A 25,960-nucleotide genomic window follows, 5' to 3' on the forward strand; every position below is an offset into this window, starting at 1 on the left:
ATATACAATCATGCACATTTTCTTTACTCCTTGCCACATTTATAAATATAAAATATTTTACAAAAAATAAAAACTCCATAATAATATTCATATAAACAAAATAAAACTATAAGCAATTTGCTATTTGTTGTTATTTTTCCGATACAAATCTTTATTGAATAATTTTGATTTACTTACATGCATTTTTCCTATACTAGGAAAAACCTCAAATTTCATTTTGATATTCTTCATCTATTTCTATCTACCCCACAACAAGAAGAGAATGTTATATTTTATATTGGAAAATAACTTTTTGCAAAGAAATCTGATTTTCCAATTAAATATTCACACAATATTTTGATTTTATAAAAAATAAATTGGATTTATATGTCTTCGGTTTGCAGGGCAAGTACTACTACCACTGCTACAGTGCACTTTCTCTTATGAAAGCAATACTTGATTTAAGATATTTATTTTGTTATTTTTCTATTTGGAAATAATTCTTCAATTCATATGCGTAGTAGCTTATGTGGGATGTGGTTTTATTTGCAATTATGTACAAGGATGCAGATTGGGAATTTCTGGGGTTTTATTATTTTGTGTATAAATTTTCATAAAATTGAAATTGATCTTTTTGTTGGCTGGTGATGGGCAAGTTGGGTATGTAAATATGAAACATATATATTTACATACACATATACCTATATATGCCATCAGTATCTTTAACGATGACCATAATCAGCGTCAATATCAACAACGACAATGACATCAGTGCAGCACAGTTACATGTGCACAAACACACACACACACATTCATATACAATTTTTGCATAAATATAATGCACTCAACCATCAGTACACATAGGTGTATATCTCTGTGTGTGTACGTGTGTGTATTTGTTTTATATATACACAAATACACACAGTATCCGAATACAATCTCCATAACGTTAGCTTACCTCATTGATATCAGGGCTTAATTACATTTTCATATTGTTGACTTTACGTTTTTGTTTACACAATAATAACCAAACGACCGACGACTACAACGACGAATGGACCAACATATAATAACTACAATCCACACACATGTATTCAAAGGATTGAAGAGAACTCTGCTGGCATTTTTCATCCCAAATGCATTTTTATTCATTCAAGCAGGAGCAGCAGCTAGTCAGTCAGTCAGTCCATTCATATGCATTTGGGCAATGTATTCTAGCCCCCTCCTTCTCCGCCTTCTTTAGTCTCTTTTCATACACGCTCAGGCATCAGACCTCTCTGGTGATGTAAATGAAATACCATAAACAGATTGATATAGAAAAAATGGGCAAATAAATACACCGAGAGTAGCTTGGCTGGAGAACACAATTAAAATGAAATTTTTAACAAGCCTGTAGATAGGATGAGGAGGATGCACCTCTCCACCTTTACCCAAAACAGGTAAATTGTAAACATTGTATATGTATTGTGGGATAATAGCTTTTTGTGTGTGGAACACCATCAACTTCATCATTGTTATGAACATGGTAGCGTATGGGTAATATTTAATTGAATATTCAATAATCATACGCACTGTGGTCCGCCAAGAGATAAATGGAAATAAGTGTAAGGCGCGGATTTTTTAAAAGAAATATTTTTCTAAGAAATAATAAGGAGTGGATTTTTAAAAGAAATATTGTTCTAAGAAATTTTAAGACGTGGATTTTTTAAAAGAAATATGTTTCTAAGAAATAATAAGGAGAGGGTTTTTTTTTTTAATTTTGTTCTTAGAAATTTTAAGACGTGGATTTTTCAAAACATATTTTCCAACAAATGTGGATTTATTTAAATTTGTTTTTTTAAGACGTTATTGGTCCCAGACCGATTTTTAAGTATACCGGTCGTCATATCTCGACTAGCTGATATAGATATAGACATGTGTGTCCGTCCTTCTGTCCATTATAATTTGTAAACACGATACAGGCCACAGTTATGGACCAATCTTCATGAAATTTTGCATGTAGGATGGGTTTTGGCCAATGAAGACCCCTATTCGGGCCAAAGAATAAGCATGCCTGTTTTGATAAAGATCGGCCATTATTTAGCTGGTTAAATGTACCCTGACTTTTGTGTGAAAAATTACAAATTTTATATATTTTTATATATTTGCCCCTGAAGGACATACATCCGAGAAGTTCATAGTACATCCAAGAGGAGTTGTTGACCTTTAAATTGATACCAATTACATTGTAGTATGACTCGGATGTGGGAATTACACTTAAATACTTTCAGGTGCCTACGTATTAATATATTATTTAGTAACCCATTACCACACTAGAGGGCGGAAATATAGCGCTGATCGCTTTGAAATTTTCCATGAGGATCCAGGTATGGTCAAGGACAACGCCTATAATTTTCGGTGATAATCAGATACAAATTTTGGGATAAAGTGGACCGAAAACTTATTTTTTTGTATTTTTTGGAGTCGACCTATAGGCCACAATTGAAAGCCGAACATCACAACACGACCCACGGCGAAGGGAATCTGGACAAGTACTTAGAAGGGCTGTACTGAATATTAATAATATTTGTTGACCTTTAGTCGGTCATGAGTGTGCAAATATCATGAAATATTGCCCAAGCTCAAAATGTAGTACCACAGAAAGTTAGATTTTCGTGTAAGTATCATAGGGTATCATATGGTCGGCCCCGTCCGACTATACTGCTCCGCTCACTGGTTTTTAATATGATAAATGTTATTATTCAATTGAAAATATCAAATTTTAAAATGTTTCCAAATGTTATCCACTTTAAAGAAATCAATAACTCTTCCCCAAATATTTTCCTTTTTTCTACAAATAATAGGTCTCCGGAGTCTAATACCATATACTAAAGCATAATATCCAATTGGACTATAAACCTATATATTTTTGAATATTTATAACACTTTTGCCACTCAGTTGCCATAGTATTTCGAAATTGTACAATTTCAGTACAAAAATATATAACAAACATGAATGTCTCCTACATACGACTACACAAAACAATAAATATAACAACTTTGTTGTTAACAATAGTTAATTTCCCTTAGGAAAAGAGGTAACTGAATATATCAGTTACAACAATGGACAGTAGAAGAAAAAAAAACTATACATTCATATGCATATCAAAAAACCAGAAGAAAACGAAAAAGTATAACACACTAATTGTACTGGAGTATTGTTTGAATTTATTTTCTATGCTAGGAGAACAGTGTTGGTTTTTTACAATCTAATATTTCTATTTTATTTTTTGCTGAATTTTTATTTTGAGACACCGTTGACTTTCTGTTTTTTTTTCCTCCATCCACATGCATTTCACTTTAGATTGTCCTGACATGTATGCAACATCCATTGACTGACATTGTATATCAATACCATGTTAATTCCATTCAAGTCCACACCGCCCCTGTCCAGTGTTGCCAATTTAGCACTTTTAGTGCTAGATTTAGCACTTTTCAAAATCGTTTAGCACCAAAAAAATTGATCTAGCACCTATCATCTTTTTTAGCACTTTTTATTTTTTTTCTGGATATTTTCAAAATATTCCGTCTATTTGATTTTATACCAAAAAAATTGCCGTTTTTCGATTCCACATAGAATTTTTTTATGTTTCACGCTATGATCTTTATTTATTTTTAATGTTAAAGAAGTGTCAGTATATCTGTGAACAAGTAAAAAAACCCGACCCGGCCGAACTTGTTATAAACACCATGTTAAACACCTGCACCACGTGGTGTTTATTAAAATTTTCTTAAAACATTGGCTGGTATTAGGTTGTTTATTTGGAAAAAACAATGCTGATTATATTTTATATTATAAACTATCTGGAATGTCAAATTATAGCCACTTATAGGGTCACGTCCCACCTTATATGGAAGTTATGTCAAAAATGGACATACATCGAAAAATTTCGCCAATTTTATACAACCACTTCGGTGGGAAAAGGGTTTTAAAACTTTAAAATGATGCGAATAGGACGGACATTTTATATGGAGTATATGAACAAATCTAGAAATTGTCCACATAAATATTTTCTACCCTAACAAAACCCATAGAATACCGCTAAATCCCTCAAAATGCCGAAAATAGGCCTCCGAACCATACGCGCAATGTGATATTACAATCAATTCTATTAAAAAACGTCCCCGACCGCTCTCTGAGGCTACCCTGAGAGGGCCCAATATTGATAATTGTTGGTATGGAGATTTTCTGCCTAATGGGAATCCAAAATATAAAATTGGAACCACTTCGGTTGAATAATGTGCCTAAAGTCACCAAGCCACCGAATTATGAAGGTACCGCTATATACTAAAACCCATATTGATAATGTTTGTTAGGCAGATTTTTTATACCCTCAGCCTTATGGCTAATGAGGGTATATACACTTTGATCCGGTGAAAATGTGCCTCATCGAGATATTGGTTTTAGATTACATGTTTCTTTGGACCAAATCCGTTTCAGAAAATATAGGGTCGATTTACACATGTCCGTCCGTCTGGCTGGCTGGCTGGTGCGCACGATAACTCTCGAAGGGAATAATCAATTTCATCCATTTGCATTTAATAGTTCTTCCAAACATAGTTTAAGTTCGAAGATGCTGAATATCGGCACTCCTTCTGGTACCTCCCCCACAAAATGGTCAAAATTATGCTAAAAACTAATTTCATAATAACATGCAAACGGAACATTCGATTTTAACGAAACTTTGTACAACCTATTATCTTTACCCACAGAGGGTCAAAATATTTATAAATGCAATATCAGGCGATTATTGCATTGGTATATTATCTATACCAATTCCGAAGATTGGACCCAATAGTTTATACAATTTTATCAATATTAAATCCGAAACCTCATTGATAAAAACATATTTCTTATATACAGCTAATAATAACATCTGTGTTTAATTCCGAAGACCTCCGCAAACCATAAGCTGGGGGTATATCTCTGTCGGTAACACCGACTGACACTCTTTTACTTGTTTCCAATGAAAATCGAAACTATCAAATTATAGCTAATTCGGTTGGGGCTACCCTAAAAAGAACAGATAAATCCCATTTTCATTTTCCATTTTCAGAATTTCAAAGATCTGTCATCAATATTGCGAGCTATATATACATGGCTATATCGACTTAGAAATTTATTCTGACTATGAATAAGTAGGATATCAGATGAATATTTCCAGGTTTCATTATTAGCTTTAAGCGAAATTCCTTCTATAAACTTTTTAGCACTTTTATTCAGCACTTTTTTAAATTTTTTAGCACTTTCTAGCATTTTTTTAAACAAAATCTAGCATTTTTTAATGACAAAGTTTTGGCAACACTGCCCCTGTCACACACTCTAACTTACACACACACATACCGGCACACTCTTAAAACAAACATACATATTTGTATGTGGCATAGAAGGAAGAGGGGGATGGAGGTCATGTCACCCAAATGTCCACTACTAGAGTACATTGTCAATCCACATGTGTGAGTGTATGTGTTGTTAATGAAAGCGCAAATGTTTGGGGGTAAACTACTGGAGTTTTGTCAACAAATGTTTCAATGTAATTTTCCAATTCAGTGACATAAATGGCATACAAAACTGACATCAGACACAAATAATGGTACACAAACACAAACATACATGGACATACATAGAATGCATGCTACGTGCATACACGATATTGATAGTCGAGTAATGTCATACAAAATGTAGACAGTTACGATACGATAAACAAGAGAGTTAAATACGATAAACAAAAAGGGTATGTGGTAGTTGTTGGTGTTGTCTATATGTTGTGAGTAATGGATAAGGCACTGCGATGGAAAATTCAGCAATATGATAATTTTAAATAACACACAGTTTAAAAAATGCTAATATTCAAAACTCCATATAAAGTAAAACAAGAGTTATTTCACAATTCCTTGCTTATTTAAAGGTACCCAACGCATTCTCGATTTCAACTTTGGACGAGTTTCAACCGCCTGGCGAATGAACATACTTATAGACTTGTAATTTGGCATACATGTATTGGAGGACTTAAAGAAGAAGAAAATCAATTGACAAAATGTTATTGTTGTTTTTAGTAATTAAAGAAAATACCTTATTTTCGACTGTCCTCTTAAGAGAAAAATGCAGAAAATTCAAACTAAATGGGGAATGTTAATTATTAAAGAACATACATCGAAGGTTATATTTATAAAATGTCAACCGTAGCTGCATATCAGATGACCTTTCCTTTGAGTCAAATTTTCCATACTCTCTCCGAAGCCTGAATTGATATGTTTTTTACCCACCACCCAAATGTTTGCTGAAGACCTCATAAAGTACATATGTTTTGATTAAAATACTATATCGATTTAAACATTTTTGCCAAGTCTCTCTATCGAAATCAAATTTTTGAAAATAAAAATTATTTAAAATAGAACTTTGAAATTTTGCATATACATTGCCGTACCGCCCATTTCCAAACGAGGTTCGAGAAGAATGTAAAACCTATTTGCGGAAACTGTTCAATATAGGTCCCTTTATTGATATAGGTCTCATATAAAGATAAAACAAATCATTGTAATTATTTTCTATATTACTCAGATTACGGAATATGGAATACCTAAAATTGTCTGTATATAGACCCGGTCCCATTTCGGTGTTTAAGAGGATGAAATAAATCTTGACAGAAAATATTTTAAAATGCCGACGATATAAATACCTGTCGTATTTCGAGCGACAGGGGGTTGAAACCACGATAGAGCTCGCAATATTTGAGACAAACCTTTGAAATTTGGCACATATAATGTTTAGTATTGAAAATGGGGTATATTAGTTCTCATCTTGACCATTTTTTACACACCTTTTTAACCAAATTGGGTATCATATCTTACTTCGCAGACTTGTGACAGAACATTTGGTCCATAAACCGAGCATAAAATAGATTTCCAGGAGCGTCGGTCTTTTGTGCAGTTCTTCCAATTTGAAAGATCCTGTTCGGCAATGTTGCCTTCCACTTAATCTTTTCATCGAATTCGAGGCCTTTTCCTTCTGCATGTACCATCAGTAGGCTTTATATGCCTTTTGTGCTGGGCATCCTCATCCATTCCCACACCATGACCTACTCACCGTAATCACTCTACAACTCGATACGTCTATGTCGATGTCCAAGAATAGATGGTACAACTTATGGTTCATTCGCAGGCGATATTCGCCGTCAACGCAGATCGGTTCATAGATCTTTCGTAGAATTATTCTTTCGAACACTCCAAAAGCTGTTTGCGCTTCAGTTCCATATAACATCAGGGGTAGTATCAGCTTCTTGTAGAGTCTGAGTTCTGTCTGACGAGAGGTTGCCTTGTTTTTGAATTGCTTACTCAGACCATAGTAGCATCGGTTGACCATCACAATCAAAATTGATCTCAATACTTTTATTTATGACGGTACCTAGGTATATAAAATCTTTGACTACCTTTAAGTTGTAGATTTCAAGTTCCACAGTAGTTATAAGAATTTTTCGATATCATTCTGTTTGTACCCATAAGCGGTACTTAATGAAGAACATTTATGTAATGTTTTCTTTTGATTCGTTCTGTTCTTTTGGAAAGGAGATTTTTAAATCTAATATGTATTTTATTGTATATGTGTGATCTACGAAAAAATGTGCAGAGTTGACCGAAGTTAGTGCTGAATAACGTGACTCCTTTATGATGTATAATATTCATTCCGAAATACTTAAACATTATTTCCTATTTTTAATTAGTCAAGAATAATGGAACCAAATTTTCAGAAAGTTTACAAAATTTAGTTTTTGTAAAAAGTGTAATTTTTGTAGAAAATTAAAAAAATATATATGGGCAATATTGCCAATTTTTTAATATTCCGTTTTCAAAAAATCAGCTTTTTTGTTTTTGTGGCACATCAGTGATTTTTGGTACACATATAGAGAAAAATGTTCTGACTCCGAAACCGTTCGCGATCAAATTTTTGGTTGATGCGCGCAAAACTTATCGAGGTTTTAATTTTGGGCATAAGAAAAAAATCTTAAAATTACGCCGTTTATTATATTGACCAAAAACGTTGATATATATCTTCCTCCGTAAAATAAGAATATGAATACATTATAATAATCGCGATAAAGTCGCGAAATATGAGAAAAATAATAAAAATGCAGGGGATTACGTCAATATTTTCATTATATTAATGACATACACACACCTAAAAAATAATTTAAAAATATCTACATAATCTAAACACCACGATGAATCAAATGATATCAAAATCACACAAGTCCGTGTAGCGTTTTGTAAATCACAGCGACAATAAAACAAGATATTGAGGGAAAATATTTGTTTTTGGTTCGAAAAAATAATGTCATCATATTTATTTTTTTAATTGTATACATGAAATTTCAGAAAAAAATGTTGGGGTTATTCTGCTATTTTACCCGAATTTCGCCGAAAAATTGACATATATAAAAATAATCCCATTTTTTTGTACAAGTATACACCTAGCGCATTATAGCAAGGCCCTTCCGATAAATCTTAGGGTTTTATAAATAGGAATAAATCTTAAAATAAAATAATATTATGAAATATACATTTTAAATTGCGTCTATATCGCGTAATTCTCAAAATCATTTGATGCGCATGCGGTTTTCAGGAAGTACTGAAGTTTATCTTCCAATCCATATATATTTTGCGAAATTTCATTTGTCGGCTAAGATGTGCCGCACGTAACACTGAAGTACCCAAAAAATCGTAAAACGCGAATAATTTCCGAAAACTCCATATGCTATTAACGCGCATCCGATTTCGGTGTGCACCCTAAAAAAATACATCGATTTATACCATTTCAATGCGCTCCATTAAAAACCATGGATGTGCCAGCACAATCTATTTTTGAGATAAATTGCGTACATCTCTCTTTCGGCTGAAGTTTTTAAAGTTCTCTTTTCGAAAAAGATCAAAATCCGTATGATGTGTTTTATTGAAGCGGAAATGATACACAGAAAACGCAAATAAATCCGCGATATTTTCAAAACCATTTTTTGCCAAATTTCGTGTTTTTGGAAGGCCAGTTCCCGCCGTTCTAGTAGATGGATTTTCACGAAAAAGATTTTATATCATCCGAAACGTAAAAAACCTTATTGATCGCGGGTACCCATATCATTCAGTTGACAGATCTAAAAATTTGGCCCGAAAAATAGGTTTTTTAGAAATTTGATCGCACAAAATTCGCACCTTCGGATGAGTATTACTCTGAAGCTGTACATACTACATACTCAAAATACATACCAAATTACGCAGATTCGCGACTACAATAATCTTATAATCGATTTTTGGATATTCCTGTTTGCGTATTAAAGCTAGAAGTAAAATTCAAAAAACACTCAAAATCTAGCTTCAAAATGTTAGCATCATTTAAAGGTAGATGCAGTTAAAATTTTGAAAAATGATACATAAGGGGCGTAATCCCCATTTTGTTGGCTTCTAGTTTTATTTTGACACGAAGACCGTGCAATGAGTGGCTTAGTCACAAATCGATAGAGAACATAAAAAACTGGTTCGCCTCAACCTGTTTTTACACATTTTTTTACATTAAAGTAGACACAGCTTCCACCAAAATAAAGTTTCGAAATCAATATCATGAACAGTTTGCAACGACAGATCAATTAAGCCAAAACTATTCACTTTTTTTCATATACTTAAGTAGTATTTACAAACCAGTAATGCTTTATTTTTCTCCGAAATGCCTTATTATTAATTTTACATTTCTCTAATTTTTATGGGCGTTTTACATCCCACGAAGCTGTGAAAATAAACCCTTATTTTTCCCATTTACAATGTATATAATGTATAATAATTTCAACATAAAGTATTTTCCTTAAAATACGAGATGCAAAATAAGAATACAATCCATCGCACACTCACTCAAAATAATATCTACGTTTTTGTAATGCTATAGCTAACAAATTATGCCTCCTTTGGGAATCTCAATTGCGATATTCTGCCAACTAACACAATAACTTATAATTTACACAAAATATTTTACTAACATTTTTAAAGTATTTAAATTCAATTCAAAATTTATTTGCATTGAAAATCTTTAAATTTTTCAAATTTCATTGTTAATTTTCACTAAGAAATTAGTAACAGGAAGAAATTTTAGAAATGAAACATGTTGCATTTACATAAATACATTTCATTTACACATCAATAGCACATACATATATCCTACAAGAAGAATAACAAACTCCCTATTCACCTGTCCATTAAAGTCCAAATTCTAATGGGTTTATTTTTCGATTTAATCAGAATCAGCATTCTTTAAATTTTCGTTTCTTTCAACAATTAAATTCAAACCACAACATAACATAGATATACGAAAAATTCCTTTTCTCCCACAAATACTTCTAGACTACACTCACATACACATATGTGTACAGTTAGCCAGCCAATAGTTTATTTATCCAAGCCATTAACAATAATGACAAAGGACTAAGTGGTTATAGAAAATAACCCCGAGTACATACTTAAATATAGATTTACTCATACAAACACACATGCATCATTCTAACCACCATACAATGGTGATGGTAATGATATATGAACTAAACTTTCAATTTAGTAGCAGGCCAGGATATGCATAGGTGATGATCTACAATTGAATAAAGAGGAAATGGGAAACTACTTAAAGAATAGTTTGTGTAAGTGTTTCAGACATATGTATGTGCCATGTGAGGAGTATATAAGTTCTGTTGCCATGTCATTGACCTCCCATAACAACAATTTTCCTATTACCTCTTTTGTAAACCATTACCATTAAATGTGCTGATTAACTAAAAGCTTCTAACCAGGAAATTAAGAAAATGTTTGATTTTGCAGGATTTCCATTTTACAAACAAAACAAATAATGAGGATAATGCTATTAGCTTGTGTGTCCAGGTAACAAGGATAGCTATTAGTGAATATTTGTTAATGTATCGGACAGGGGGATACTGCATGGATTGTACAACAAAATTATAATTGCTTAATAGATTTAGGATTATTAAATATTTAAATAAATGTAAGGGAAACATTTGACATTATTGAAAGTTGAAGTACAATTGGGCAAAGTCGAGGAGACCTAACATTATTAGGCCAATTAAGAAGTTATGGCTCTGGATTGCCTAGAAAAATATCGTTTAAATAATCCACACTTATGGGTCCTATGACAAGTGAAACCACTTTGGGTATATTCAACAGATGCCGCCTTTCGAAGGAACATTAACATGAAATTGGACGAACTTAAATAGTAATTTTTATTTATATGCGAACCGATTAACATCAAGCAACACACATGGCATTCTGCAACCTTTGCTAAATTTCAGGTCATTCAGACAGATCTGTCTGCAAAATCTCAATCGGACACCCGTTGATAATTTGGTGCACAATTAACATGATTAACCATTTACCTAAAATCGGACGAAAATATATATGGGACCTATATCTAAATCTGAACCGATTTTTACGAAATTTAACACACATTATTAGAGACACAATTCAGTACACAATACTGACAATCGAAAGAAATATAGGGGCTTTTGTGCACGACTTACATAAATTCGGACGAAAATATTTATGAGAGCTATATCTAAATCTGATCCGATTTTCACGAAACTTAGCACACATTATTCTAGACTTAATTCAGTACGCTATTCAAAATTTCGTGCAAAAAAAAATTTAGGGGCTTTTGTGTACCATTTACATAAAATGGGACAAAAATATATATGGGAGCTATATCTAAATTTTAAGCGATTTTCACGAATCTTAGCATACATCATTCCAGACTCAATTTAGTTCGCTATGCCAAATTTCGTGCAAATTGAAAGAAATGTCGGGCCATTTACATAAAATCGTTCGCAAATATATATGGGAGCTATATCTAAATTTGAACCGAATTTCACGAATCTTAGCACACATCATTCTAGACTTAATTCAGAACGCTATGCAAAATTTTGTTACAATCGAAAGAAATTTAGAGGCTTTGGTACACCATTTTCAACCAATCGATCGAAAATATATGGGAGCTATATCTAAATATAGACTGATATTCACCATGCTAAATTTCGTGCAAATCGAAAGTAATATAGGGTCGTTGGTGCACCGATGAAAATATATTTGGGAGCTATATCTAAATCTGCACCGATTTTCACGAATCTTAGCATACATCATTCCAGTCTCAATTCAGTACGCTATGCTAAATTTCGTGGGTTTGGTGCATCATTTACATAAAATCGGACGAAAATATATATGGGAGCTATATCTAAATCTGAACCTATTCTCACAAATCTTAGCACACAGACTTAGACTTAATCAAAAGACATTTAGGGGGTTTCGTGTACCATTTACAGAATATCGGACGAAAATATATATTTGGCGCTATATCTAAATCTCAACCGATTTTTACGAAACTTAGTACACATCAGTCTAGACGTAATTCAGTACGCTATGCAAAATTTCGTGCAAATCGAAAGAAATTTAGGGGGTTTGGTACACCATTTGTATAAAATCGGACGAAAATATATAAGGGACACCATTTATATAAAATCGGAAGAAAATATATGGGAGCTATATCTAAATATATATACCATTTATATATATATATATATATATATATACATATATGGGAGCTAAGTCTGAATCGATATTCACGAAAATTTGCATATATCATTCTAGACCTAATTCAGTACGCTATGCCAAATTTCGTGCAAATTGAAATATATATAGGGACTCTGGTACACCACTTTTATAAGATCGGACGAAAATATATATGGGAGCTACATCTAAATCTGAACCGATTTTCACGAATCTTAACATACATCGTTCCAGACTCTATTTAGTGGGCCATGCAAAATTTCGTGGAAATCGAAAGTAATATAGGGTCTTTGGTGCATCATTTACATAAAATCGGAATCTGAACCGATTTTCACCTATTCCAATAGGGTTTGTCCTTGGACCATATATATGAGCTGTAGCAAATTTCATCCAAATCGGACCATAAATGTGACCTCCTTTGTTTACAATTTAACATCAACAGACGGACGGACGTGCATAAATCGATTCAGAGAGTGAATATATGCATATGCTCAAAAGGGACCATTGGTCTATATCATTTCCTTATGCATGTTATAAATATATGCACAAAGACATAATACCCTGTACCACAGTGTGGTAAAGGATATAAAAAGTGTTCTTAAAACATTCACACTGAAAGCTCCGATAGTCCTTGAAAAAATATTCGTAAAAAATTAACTCTGATATTATTTAGAAATCCAAGCTTATAGCTCCGAACGTTCTTAAAAGAGATATACATAAAGATGTCAAGTTTTTAAAAATCCACAACTGTGGATCTGATTCGATAGCTGTGGACAAAATCTTCTTAAAATAGCCATGATTTTAGTTTAGATAGTCATTAAAAATATGTATTCTTGAATACTTTTTTAGGTAAGTCAGCTTGATCCCTTTCTGGTTGTTTTAAAAATAAAAACAACAAGATGTTTATTTTTAAAGTGATTGCTTTCGGGAAAGGCCGAGAAGACTATATCGAGCCATATTCGTCAAAAAAACGTAACCCTCAATTTGAAATTTTACAGGGGAAGGTTTTGTTTTAATAAATTCAGATTTAATAAAGCTATCGAATTTAGAATTATAGTTTAAAACAAAACGATAGTTCTATATTTCAAAATAATAGCTTTATTAAATCTGAATTTATTAAAACAAAACCTTGTCTTGTAAAATTTCAAATTGGGGGTTACGTTTTTTTGGCGAATATGGCTCGATATAGTTTCGGATTTCGCCACAAATCCTCATCAATTCTCTTAGTTTCTTGCTTGGGATATTGTCCCAGGGAGTCAGGTATCACTCCACTAAACAAAAAACCCTTCTTCCCCAATTTTATTACATCCACAACGTCATTGTCATTGAAAAGTATTTCAGAAATGCTTCTTCTAATACCCCCGAAGCATGTGCAGTTTTTTATGTCTATGTCTTATGTTTTTTCATAAAATTCTTTAAATTAAAATTCAATTTCATTAGAATTCCCCATTTTAAATTCAAACCACTTACCCAACCTCACGCACACACATATACATATATACATACACACACACATACAGTCATTAAAGCCTATAATTGAATAATAACTCATAACCATTATGAACATTTTAATTTTCTTATTGCTTAATGATTTACCCCCGAAGGCAAATATGTTTAGCCTTAAGCGTAACCGCTAATCACGTTCGGTCACCATCATTATTAGCTTCATTCAATTAATGGTAGCCTGTGAAAGTTGCAGCTGGCTGGTGGAATGCGGAAAAACGGAGTGGGTAACATGTTGGATGGTTGGCTCACTCGGCGGTTGGATCGGCTCGGCATGGCATTTATTTAGCCAACATCAGGCCTAATATAGGGACAATGGCATCATTTGGAAAAAAAATTACAAACGGCTTGGCTTGGCATTCGCCCTTCGAAATGTACGACGACAACAATGTAAAACAGTGAAATTTGACCCACGGATATATAGTGAACCAAACTCTAAAATGGAAGGATATTGAAATTGTGTTCTTGTTTTTTTTCTCGCTACAATTCTCAGAGTTTATAAACTGTGAACAAGTTGTTGCCAGTTCTAAGCACACACATACACAGAAACGAACAATTTTCCAAAAAGAAAATGCTGTTCCACCCACTTAGCTACAACAATTTCCAATTAACCACAAAATTTATAATTGAAAACTTTTGTTGTAGTGTTCATTGCCAAGGAAAAACAAAAATTGTTCGTTGATGGTTTCCTTGCCCACTTGTTGTTGGTGGGATTGGTTTTTGTATTTTTCCGTTTGTTTTTTTTTTTTTTTTTTTTTTGCTTTTCCAAAACAACAAAAGTTGTAATTACAAAAACAAAAAACAATTTCTTTCCGGTTCGGCATTGTTAAATGTGTGTATGGTGGTTGTTCTGTCGAACTTTTTGTTGGTTTTTCATATTTTTTAATTTCAAACAGATTCATTAATTGAAATTTTGCTAATTTCGTGGAAAGTTCAAAAGTTTTTCACCAGCGTCCATTTCAAAAATCAAATACATTAAAAAATCATTTTTGTTTTTTTAGAAAATTCAAGGAGTCTGGTTGAGAAAATTTTCTGGAGCATGTCATAAAGAGATGTTAATGGTGTTTAACTTGTACTTGTAACGAAAGAAAGTTTGTTTTATTAAATTTCGTTATGAGAAATATTTGAAATAATATTGGAAGAAATTATAGATTTTTCATTCATTGATGGGCAGAAAAATTTTTAATAACAAGTTCCTCAGGCTTATTCTAACGAAATGCTTCATTTTAAGTTATATCAAATAGACACCGTAGGCGTATGATTGTTTTTAATTAGTTGTTCATTGTTGCGTATGATCATCATTTGTAGTCAACAATAATTATACGCCTCCATATCTTAGGTTGCAATTTTTAATATTTCCTTTCTAATTGTTTTTTATTTGTTTTTTTTTTCAGCATTATCGTGGTTCCTTAAAATCTCTGAATACGGGTATTGTTACTCTACTGAATTATGGTAAACATGTTCCACCTGCCGTTTCCCACGTAACACTGGCCCATGAAATTGGTCATAATTTTGGTTCACCGGTAAGTAAAAGGACAATTATGTGATTTAATTTATTCTTTAAAAATATAAATAAAGGGATATAAAATTAAAATAAAACATTATATACAACAAATATTCGGAGAATTTAAAAGCATTATTATTAAAAACTCCAACATTATGAAAATATCCCATTAGGGCATATTCTTTGAAATGGTTAAATCAAAAACCTTCGAAAGTAACCTAAATTGTGTGGTAGCACAATTTGTGGATGTTATCGCTTCATGTAAGTAAAAAACAAATTACCGAACAGATTTGGTCCAATCTTTTGAGGACACAAAGGTCCAATTTTTAATAGGATAAAAAAATACTTTAATTTTCGATGGCTCGACTCATCTTACCCCTGTATCTATAAATTATTACCCATTCAGCGCATACTCTTTGTTTGGGTTATAGTCAGGACATTATTCTGCATTGCCTGCACCACATCGTGGCAAGAATTCATGTCATTGTAGACAAAGAAAACAGTAAGCTTTTACGTTTTTATACCCTTCACCACACTGTGGTACAGGGTATTATGTATTTGTAAATATGTTTGTAACAGGCAAAAGACATCGAGATATACCATAGTTTACTTTGAGAATATGCATAGAATATCGTTCTGAGTCGATTTATTCATGTCCGTCTGTCCGTCCATGTATTTTTGTGAACAAAGCATTTATGATCCGATTTGAAAGAAATTTCGCATATGTCACTAATTTGCACGAACCCAATAGAAATTGGAGAAAATTGATTCAGAGTTAGATCGGTTCCCATTTATAGTTTCGTCATATTTTATGTAAATGAGGCACAAACACTCAATATTTGTCTGATTGAGATAACGTTTTGCACAGAGTATTGAAATATGTACGCAAAGTTTTGTTGAAATCGGTTCAGATTTAAATAGCTCCCAAAGCCCCTAAATTGAGTCTAGAATGATGTGCGCTAAGTTTCGTGAAAATTGGTTCAGATTTAGATATAGCTCCCATATATATATATTAATGTCCGATTTAATGTATATGGTGTTTGCTGCACCCTATATATCTTTCGATTTGCACGAAATTTGGCATAGCGTACTGAATTAAGTTTAGAACGATGTGTGTTAAGTTTCGTGAAAATTGGTTCAGATATAGCTCCCATATATTTTTTCGAAGTAGACCCCAGGTTGCCTTGCTTATGAATTGCTTACTCAGACCATAGTAGCATCTGTTCTCCGGATGTCATTTGTTATGTTTATGGCGGTACTGAGGTATATACAATCGTACACTACCTCGAGGCTGTAGTTTTGAAGTCCCACAGTTGTTCCGAGTGTACTGGACGGCTTGCGCGTTGATACCAGGATATTTAAAAGGCCTCACGACAAACTGTCACCTTGTCTGAACCCTACTTTGATAATGAACGGCTCCGAGAGCTCCTTTCCGACTTTAACTGCTGACCTTGTGCCATTTAAAGTTATCCGTCATAGTCGTATTAGTTTTGCAGTACTGCCGAATACAGACATAACAATTAACACCTCTAAGCGGATTGGGCTTTCCAAAGCGTCTCTATAGTCGACGAATAGTTGGAATGTGTCGATGTGTTTTTCGTGGGTATTTCCAGGATTTGTGACAATGTGAAAATCTGGTATATTGTGGATTTGCCAGGTCTGAAGCTGCATTAATAATATCCAATAATATTATTGATCATTGGCTTCAGTCGTTCACAGTGCACGATGTATAGCACTTTACATGCAATCATTATTGGCACATATCGTACGTGGTTCCATTCATTTGGGCATGAATTCATCTAGCCAAATTGTTCTTATCAGTTGGTGCATGCTCATGATCAGCAACTGACCACCGGTCTTGAATAGTTCGGCTGATAATCCATCAGCACCTACTGCTTCATTGTTCTTCAGCCGATTAATTGATATTCTGAACTCATCTTGATTAGGTGGTATACCCTCTATACCGTCATCTCTCATTGGGTCTGGGGTATCTTCTTCATCGCCTCTATTTGATACCAGAAGCTCTTAAAAATACTCCTTCCAGATCCTCAACATGCTGTCTGTATCTGTCACCACGTTTCCTTCTTCATCTCTACAGGAGGATGTGCCTGCGCCAAAGCCTTCTGTTTGACATTTTTCTCCTTGGTAAAATTTCCGGACTCTTGTACATCTGGCTCCTGTACATCTCGATTTGTCACGCTCACGTTTTTCCTGTTTTTATTAATTTTTTCTGAAAATACGTTTCTCCTCTCTCCGATTTTCCTCACTCCCTTTCTCCCGAAAATTCTCCACCGCATTACATGTTACTACTGTGTGCAGGGCTGCCCTACAAGTATGCGCTGCGTTTTTCACATCAGTACCATTACAACACTCCTGGTCATACCATGGGTTTCTTGATGGTGGTTTTTGGTACACAAGTGTTGCTTTTGAAGCAGTTTGTAGGGAGTGGACAATTCTTTGCCATTGTGCCTCTATAATATTATCGGGACAAAAAGTGTGTTCGTCAATCAGCTGGGTAATTTGAGCGGAGTAGGTCTATGTTACCTGCTGAGTTTGCAGCTTTTCGACGTCGTGTTTCCGTGTTATTTAAGATCGCACCTTTGCTGCTAAATTAAGACGGGTGCGAACCTTGCCTGCTACAAGGTAATGGTCCGAATTGATATTCGCTCCTCAGATCGATTGAACACCTAAAACACTGAATGAATGCCTTGCTTGATCAGGAAAAATCCAGATGGCCTTGTGTATATCGAGATGCTTGAATCTGGTGCTGCTAACTACCATGTTTTTTGCAGTCGCGAAGTCAATCAACCACTGGAACCTGGAACCTCCCCAAAGATGGTCAAAGTTTTCAATATAATTCGAACCAAATTTTAAGCAAGCTATTATCTTTTCCATGTGTAGATTAAGTCCGAATGTGGGACCCATTGATCAAAACCTTCTGGTACCATGGTTCAACATTTTATAAACTTGTAAATTTAATTTAATAACCTATTCGATCAACATTAATGCCGAAAACTCTTTGATAAAATCATATACCTTTTACAAGCGAATAAATAAAAATTGGGTGTAATTCCGAAGACCTTCGCAGACTATAGGCTGAGGGAATATACCTATCGGCAACACCGATTAACACTCTTTAAATACTTCCCTATCAATGTTTAGTGCCAAAATTTCAGACATTCTTTAAATTCTAACCAAAAAAAAACGATGCACTTTCAATATTATAACCTCGTACACAAATGGACCCAAAAACCCAAAGTCTACAAATGTAACAATGCAACACATCGTATTTAAGTGGCAACAATGCATTTGTAATGCTGGCAGAGGGGAAGTGGGAAATTACAAGCAGACAACGAACGTTGCGATCCAATGCGCCGCGATAACGTTTGTATAGGTGTCTGGAAATAAGGTTTTCCTCTATTCGTTATATGTATACGAGTCTGTGTTTGCATGTGTATGTGTGTACGAGTGTCTGCAATTTCGGTACAATGAATGGAATGCACTTAATGCAATTAGTTACAGTTCGTCGCGTTAGCATGAAATTCGCTTCTTCTTGTTCTTCTTTTTTTGCCGTTGAACTTTATAACTATGGCGTCGAGAGGAACTTGATTTTCCTGTGTATATGATATATGTATTCCTTTTAAAAGCGAATGAGCAAACGAGGGAGTGTGTGCATGTGTTTGTGTCTGTGCACAAAAGTGTAGTAAGTTAGCGCTAGCATACGTTTTTCATAGTTTTCCCACACGTTGTGTGAAAGTCTGTTAAAGTGAGGGTGTTTAGTATACTCATGACACCAATACACATACTGCTGGCATGTGTTGTTGTTGTTGCTGTTTTTTCACTCTCATTCTCTAGCTCGTAGGGGGAAAAAGTAAAAAAAAAATAAGAAAGGAAGCCATACTCATATACACAGATTATACAGTCGGATACACTTTCATGCACTCGTTTATAACAATAGACTCTAAAAGATACCGCAACGCTTTCTGTTGGTTTTTTTGTTTTTGTTTTGAAGGATACTAAATTAATATTAGGGCGTCTCAATTAAGAACAAGATTTTCGATAAGGCAACGGTGATTAAATGTGCTTAATTGAGTTTTAAAATAGCTTTAAATCGTTATATGCTTCTTTTTTGTAAATCTACCCTCAATTTGTTTCAAAATCATACACCCTATTAATATCGATTGCTTCTGCTTGTTTTTATCAAGAAATCTATTCGTTATAAACTTCATTTCGCAAAGTAGATACGTCGTCGTTGCTGGTGTGCGTGCGGTGTGCTTTCACATCTTAAGAGATTGTTGTTATTTTCATAGAGCATATCAAGAACTTTAGTTTCTTAAGCAGGGTATACCATTCCATTCCACAACGTTTCAATGATATAATCATCATTACGCTGCTGCGTATGGCTGCGGTACTTGAAATTTCCTTTTAATCATCGATTAAACTGTAACAAGGACAAATTACATTTTCAAGTTATTGCATTTCCAGTGCACATGCACACACACACACACAAACAGACATGTTTATAGTTAAAAATAAAACTGATAGTTCTTAATGTGTCTTAATGTGTAGTGTAGATTTCGTGAGATTTTTAACTACACAAACAATTTTTGGTAATTATCAAATTAATGTTTGCTGATTTAATTACACGCCTGACTTGTAAATGAGAGATATTGATTGGAATATTTATACTTGAATGATATTTTAAATGGATTTTAGATTGAATTAGAACGTGGTTAAATTTGTCGTTTTTAAGTTTAAAACCACATTTTATTTTTTTTTACTGTATTATTTGTAAATGCGACGACCACTGATGCGTATGATTCATTTTAATAATTTGGCAAGAGGACGTATGAGCAATATTTAGTTGCACAAAGGCTGAGTATTACAATTTCCCTACACCAGGAAAATATATCAATATATCAATTTAAAGGTCAACAATTCCTCTTTGATATAATATCAACATATCGGGCCCATTTCCCTGAGGAATAAATATATACGCCCCAGAATACAAATTTTGTAATTTGACCCGCTAAATATTGACCGATCTTCTTCAAGACAGACATGCCTACTGTTTGGTCAAATATATACGCCCCAGAATACAAATTTTGTAATTTTTCATTTGACCCGCTAAATATTGAGCGATCTTCTTCAAGACAAATGCCTATTCTTGGGTCAGATTCACTTCCTGGTGTAAAATTTTGTGGTGTTCGGGTCATAATTATGGCTTCTAGAGCGTCCAGAAAAGCAGGCAAAAATAAAGTTGTTGGTCCATTTCAACCCTCAAATATTAACCGATCATTACCAAACACAATAGTGGTCTTCTTTGGTCAGAATCCGTGCTACATGCAAAATTTCGTGTGATTGGTCCATAACTGTGGTCTTTCTCAAAACCCGAAACAATTATAATCTCCGTTTAATTACAAAGTATGTAGGAATAATGATTTGCGCTTCCTAAAAAGATTTCCCCTACTTCATGCTAAGGGCTAGGATATCTTCATAAGTACTTAAGCAAAGATACGACATCGTTTTACAGCACGATAGCTTAAAGAGGACGAAAGTATGGGATTCGGAAATATTGCACATGAAATGAGTTCATTAAGAAAGGATAAATACGTTACAGCAAGTGAATACACATATATGGAACGATTCTAAAAAAAATATATAGAGACAAATTTTGAACTAAGATCTCTACGAATGACCTTATGGTCTTTCAATTGAATTCATAGTCTTCTCCTTCTGCGTGAACCATCTGTTAGCTCGCTTTTATATGCCTTTTGAGCTGGGGCATCCTCATCCATTCGCACAACACAACCTATCCACTGTAGTCGCTGCAGCTCGATACTTCTCACAATGTCAATGTTTGAGAATATATGGTACAACTCGTGGTTCATTCGCCGGCGATATTTACCATCGACGCAGATCAAACGTAGATATTTCGGAGATTTTTCTCTCACACACTCCAACATGCCTCCCATGCTTCAGATCCATACAACAGCACGGGTAGTATCAGTAGTCTTGCTCTGAAGTTGCTTACTCTGTTGGCTAAGACTATTATTCTCGGTATTTAAAAGCTGATGTTATTAGTTTTGTTTATGGCGGCACCAAGGTATATAAAATCTTTCACTGCCTCACAGCTGCAGCTTTCAAGTTCCACAGTTGGCCCGAGTCTACTGAACATCTTGTACGTTGGTATTTTCGCCATTTACTACCAGTCCCACTTTGGCACACTCCGTTTAAGGTAGCTGTTACGATTTCATCGACATGTCATTTCTGTTCGCCTTTGCTCTCGTATGACCTTTTCAACGTCACAGGATAGACTTTCACGTTGTCTGAACCCTCTTTCGATATTGAATGGCTCAGAGTTCCAGTTAAATAGTGTTTAATTTCCTTTTGTTATTGTAAAAACAACAAAACAAACATATGAAATTGTTGTAAAATAAACAATGTCGAAAAATTACAGAATAGGCCTACTGATTATGACGAACGCAGCATAAACACCTCTGAAAGGAAAGGTCTGTCGAATGCGGCTTTATAATAGATGAAATGTGTCGATGTGTTTTTCGTGTGTCATTTTCAGGATTTGGTGCAGGGTAAAAATCTGGTATATGGTAGATTTGCCAGGTCTGAAGCCGCATTAATAAGATCCAATAATATCATTGATCATTGGCTTCAGTTGTTCACACAGCACGCTGAATAGCACTTTATATGCGATGGAAGGAAACCAATTTCTCTATATCGTCTTGTTTCCTTGCATTGGACATCCAATCCTCAAGCCAAATTGTACGAATCAGCTGGTACATGCTCATGATCAGCACCTGACCTCCGGTCTTGAATAGTTCGGCTGGTAACCCTTCAGCACATGCTGCTTTATTATTCTTCAGCCGATTAATTGCTATTCTGACATCATCTTGGCCAAATGCTCCTTCCATATCCTCAACATGATATATATATATATATGGGCAATATTGCCAATTTTTTAACATAGCTGAAGCGGAGGTTCACCCCTTTATAACTCGGGAACTACTTAAGTATATGAAAGAAAGTGAATAGTTTTGGGTTAATTGATCTGTCGTTGCAAACAGTTCGTGATATTGATCTCCAAACTTTATTTTGGTGGAAGCTGTGTCTACTTTAATGTAAAAAAATGTGTAAAAACAGGTTGAGGCGAACCAGTTTTTTTATGTTCTCTATCGATTTGTGACTAAGCCACTCATTTCACGGTCTTCGTGTCAAAGTAAAACTAAAAGCCAACAAAATGGGGACTACGCCCCTTATGTATCATTTTTCAAAATTTTAACTCCATCTACCTTTAACTGATGCTGACATTTTGAAGCTCGATTTTGAGTGTTTTTTTAATTTTACTTCTAGCTTTAATACTCAAACAGGAATTTATAAAAATCGATTATAAGATTATTGTAATCGCGAATCTGCGTAATTTGATATGTATTTTGTGTACGTTGTATGCACAGCTTCAGAGTAATACTCATCCGAAGGTGCGAATTTTGTGCGATCAAATTTCTAAAAAACCTATTTTTCGGGCCAAATTTTTAGATCTGTCAACTGAATGATATGGGTACCCGCGATCAATAAGGTTTTTTACGTTTCGGATGATATAAAATCTCCTTCGTGAAAATCCATCTACTAGAACGGCGGGAACTGGCCTTCCAAAAACACGAAATTTGGCAAACAATATTTTTGAAAATATCGCGGATTTACTTGCGTTTTCTGTGTATCATTTCCGCTTCAATAAAAGACCTCATACGGATTTTGATCTTTTTCGAAAAGAGAACTTTAAAAACTTCAGCCGAAAGAGAGATGTACGCAATTTATCTCAAAAATAGATTGTGCTGGCACATCCATGGTTCTTAATGGACCACATTGAAATCGGTATACATCGATGTATTTTTTTAGGTTGCACACCGAAATCGGATGCGCGTTAATGGCATATGGAGTTTTCGGAAATTATTCGCGTTTTACGATTTTTTGGGTACTTCAATGTAACGTGCGGCACATCTTAGCCGTCAAATGAAATTTCGCAAAATATATATGGATTGGAAGATAAACTTCAGTACTTTCTGGAAACCGCATGCGCATCAAATGATTTTCAGAATTACGCGCTTTAGACGCAATTTATCTCAAAAATAGTGTGAGCTGGCACATCCATGGTTCTTAATGGACCACATTGAAATCGGTATAGATCGATGTATTTTTTTAGGGTGCACACCGAAATCGGATGCGCGTTAATGGCATATGGAGTTTTCGGAAATTATTCGCGTTTTACGATTTTTTGGGTACTTCAATGTAACGTGTGGCACATCTTAGCCGTCAAATGAAATTTCGCAAAGTATATATGGATTGGAAGATAAACTTCAGTACTTCCTGGAAATCGCATGCGCATCAAATGATTTTGAGAATTACGCGATTTAGACGCAATTTAAAATGTATATTTCATAATATTATTTTATTTTAAGATTTATTCCTATTTATAGTATTCTAAGATTTATCGGAAGGGTCTTGCTATAATCCGCAAGGCGTATACTTATACACAAAAAGTGATTATTATTATATATGTCAATTTTTCGGCGAAATTCGGGTAAAATAGCAGAATATCCCCAACATTTTTTTCTGAAATTTCTTGTATACAATTAAAAAAATAAATATGATGGCATTATTTTTTCGAACCAAAAACAAATATTTTTCTTCAATATCTTGTTTTGTTGCCGCTGTGATTTAGAAACCGCTACACGGACTTGTGTGATTTTGATATCATTTGATTCATCATGGTGTTTAGATTATGTAGATATTTTTAAATTATTTTTTAGGTGTGTGTATGTCATTAATATATTGAAAATATTGATGTAATCTGCTATATATTTTTTATTTTTCTCATATTTCGCGAATATGTTCAACTTTTTCGCGATTATTTTAATATATTCAAATTCTTATTTTACGGAGGAAGATATATATCAACGTTTCTGGTCAATATAATAAACGGCGTCATTTTAAGATTTTTTTCTTATGCCCAAAATTAAAACCTCGATAACTTTTGCGCGCATCAACCAAAAATTTGATCGCGAACGGTTTCGGAGTCAGAACATTTTTCTCTATATGTGTACCAAAATTCATTGATGTGCCACAAAAACAAAAAAGCTGATTTTTTGAAAATGGAATATTAAAAAATTGGCAATATTGCCCATATATATATATCTGTCACTAGGGTTCCGTCCACAAATGAGATGAAAGAGAGACCAAGACAAGCCCGGGCTTTGCCATGTTAAAGTCAATCAGAGCCGTTACTTGAGCCGTATCATCCCCTACGTCATCCAGAATTATTTACTTTTTTTTTAATTTCCCTAATTAAATTTTATATTGAAGACGTTATATTCAAATTATACCTTTCTATTTCAGAGTTAAAACTATATCAACATTTTTAATCGTAATCCTTTTTATTTCCTTTCAGCACGATCCCGAACAGTGCACCCCGGGCGGTGAGGATGGCAATTTTATTATGTTCGCCCGTGCCACATCGGGAGACAAGAAGAATAACAACAAATTCTCTCCCTGCTCACTGAAGTCCATTGAACCGGTTCTAAATGCCAAAGCTCGTAGTACCAAAGGCTGCTTTACCGAACCGCAGTCGTCGATTTGTGGCAATGGCGTTGTAGAACCAGGTGAACAATGCGACTGTGGTTGGGAAGAGGATTGTAAAGATTCTTGTTGCTTTCCCATGTCACGCCATCCGCGTAACGATGAGAAACCCTGCACGCTGACACCGAAGGCAATGTGCAGCCCCTCACAAGGTCCCTGCTGTACGGGTGATTGTAAACTGAAATATGGTGATAAGTGTCGCGATGATAATGGTTGTCGGGATCCCAGTTTCTGTGATGGTCATATGCCACAGTGTCCGCCGTCGGTTAATAAGCCGAATAAGACTATTTGTAATAAGGAATTCGTTTGCTATATGGGTGAATGTACGGGTAGTATTTGTTTGGCCTACGGCTTGGAATCGTGTCAATGTATACCTGGTCCGAAAGATGATAAAATTAAATCGTGTGAGCTGTGCTGTAAGCTTCCCGGGGAAGATAATCCATGTCGCAGTTCGTTTGAATGGAATGAACCACCATTTGATGTACCAGATATGTATGCCAAACCTGGAACACCCTGTAATGATTATAATGGGTAAGTTTTACGGTCTAGCTGAATACGAGAGAGAAGGAGAGAAAACGGGAGGGTATTGGGATGGTGTAATGGTAAAAATGTCACAGTTTGCGGTTTTTGTGTTTCATGATAGTGGTTTCAATATAATGCACAAGGATGTATGTGTGCTATATGTATATA

At 34.4% G+C, this 25,960-nt stretch overlaps 1 protein-coding gene across 1 annotated transcript in view; it reads left to right on the forward strand.

Annotated features, from left to right (window-relative positions):
• Window positions 1-25,960, forward strand: part of LOC133324874 (uncharacterized) — a 66,870-nt gene that overhangs the window by 33,412 nt on the left and 7,498 nt on the right. Inside the window, exons 6-7 of the mRNA XM_061533704.1 lie at window positions 15,513-15,641; window positions 25,083-25,801. Coding sequence (XP_061389688.1) covers window positions 15,513-15,641; window positions 25,083-25,801 — 848 coding nt within the window. The remainder of the gene's footprint in view (window positions 1-15,512; window positions 15,642-25,082; window positions 25,802-25,960) is intronic.

The sequence above is a fragment of the Musca vetustissima genome, unplaced genomic scaffold (assembly GCF_032173495.1).
Source record: "Musca vetustissima isolate MV318-11 ecotype Yass unplaced genomic scaffold, APGP_CSIRO_Mvet_v1 utg15496, whole genome shotgun sequence".
NCBI classification, from domain to species: Eukaryota; Metazoa; Arthropoda; class Insecta; order Diptera; family Muscidae; genus Musca; species Musca vetustissima.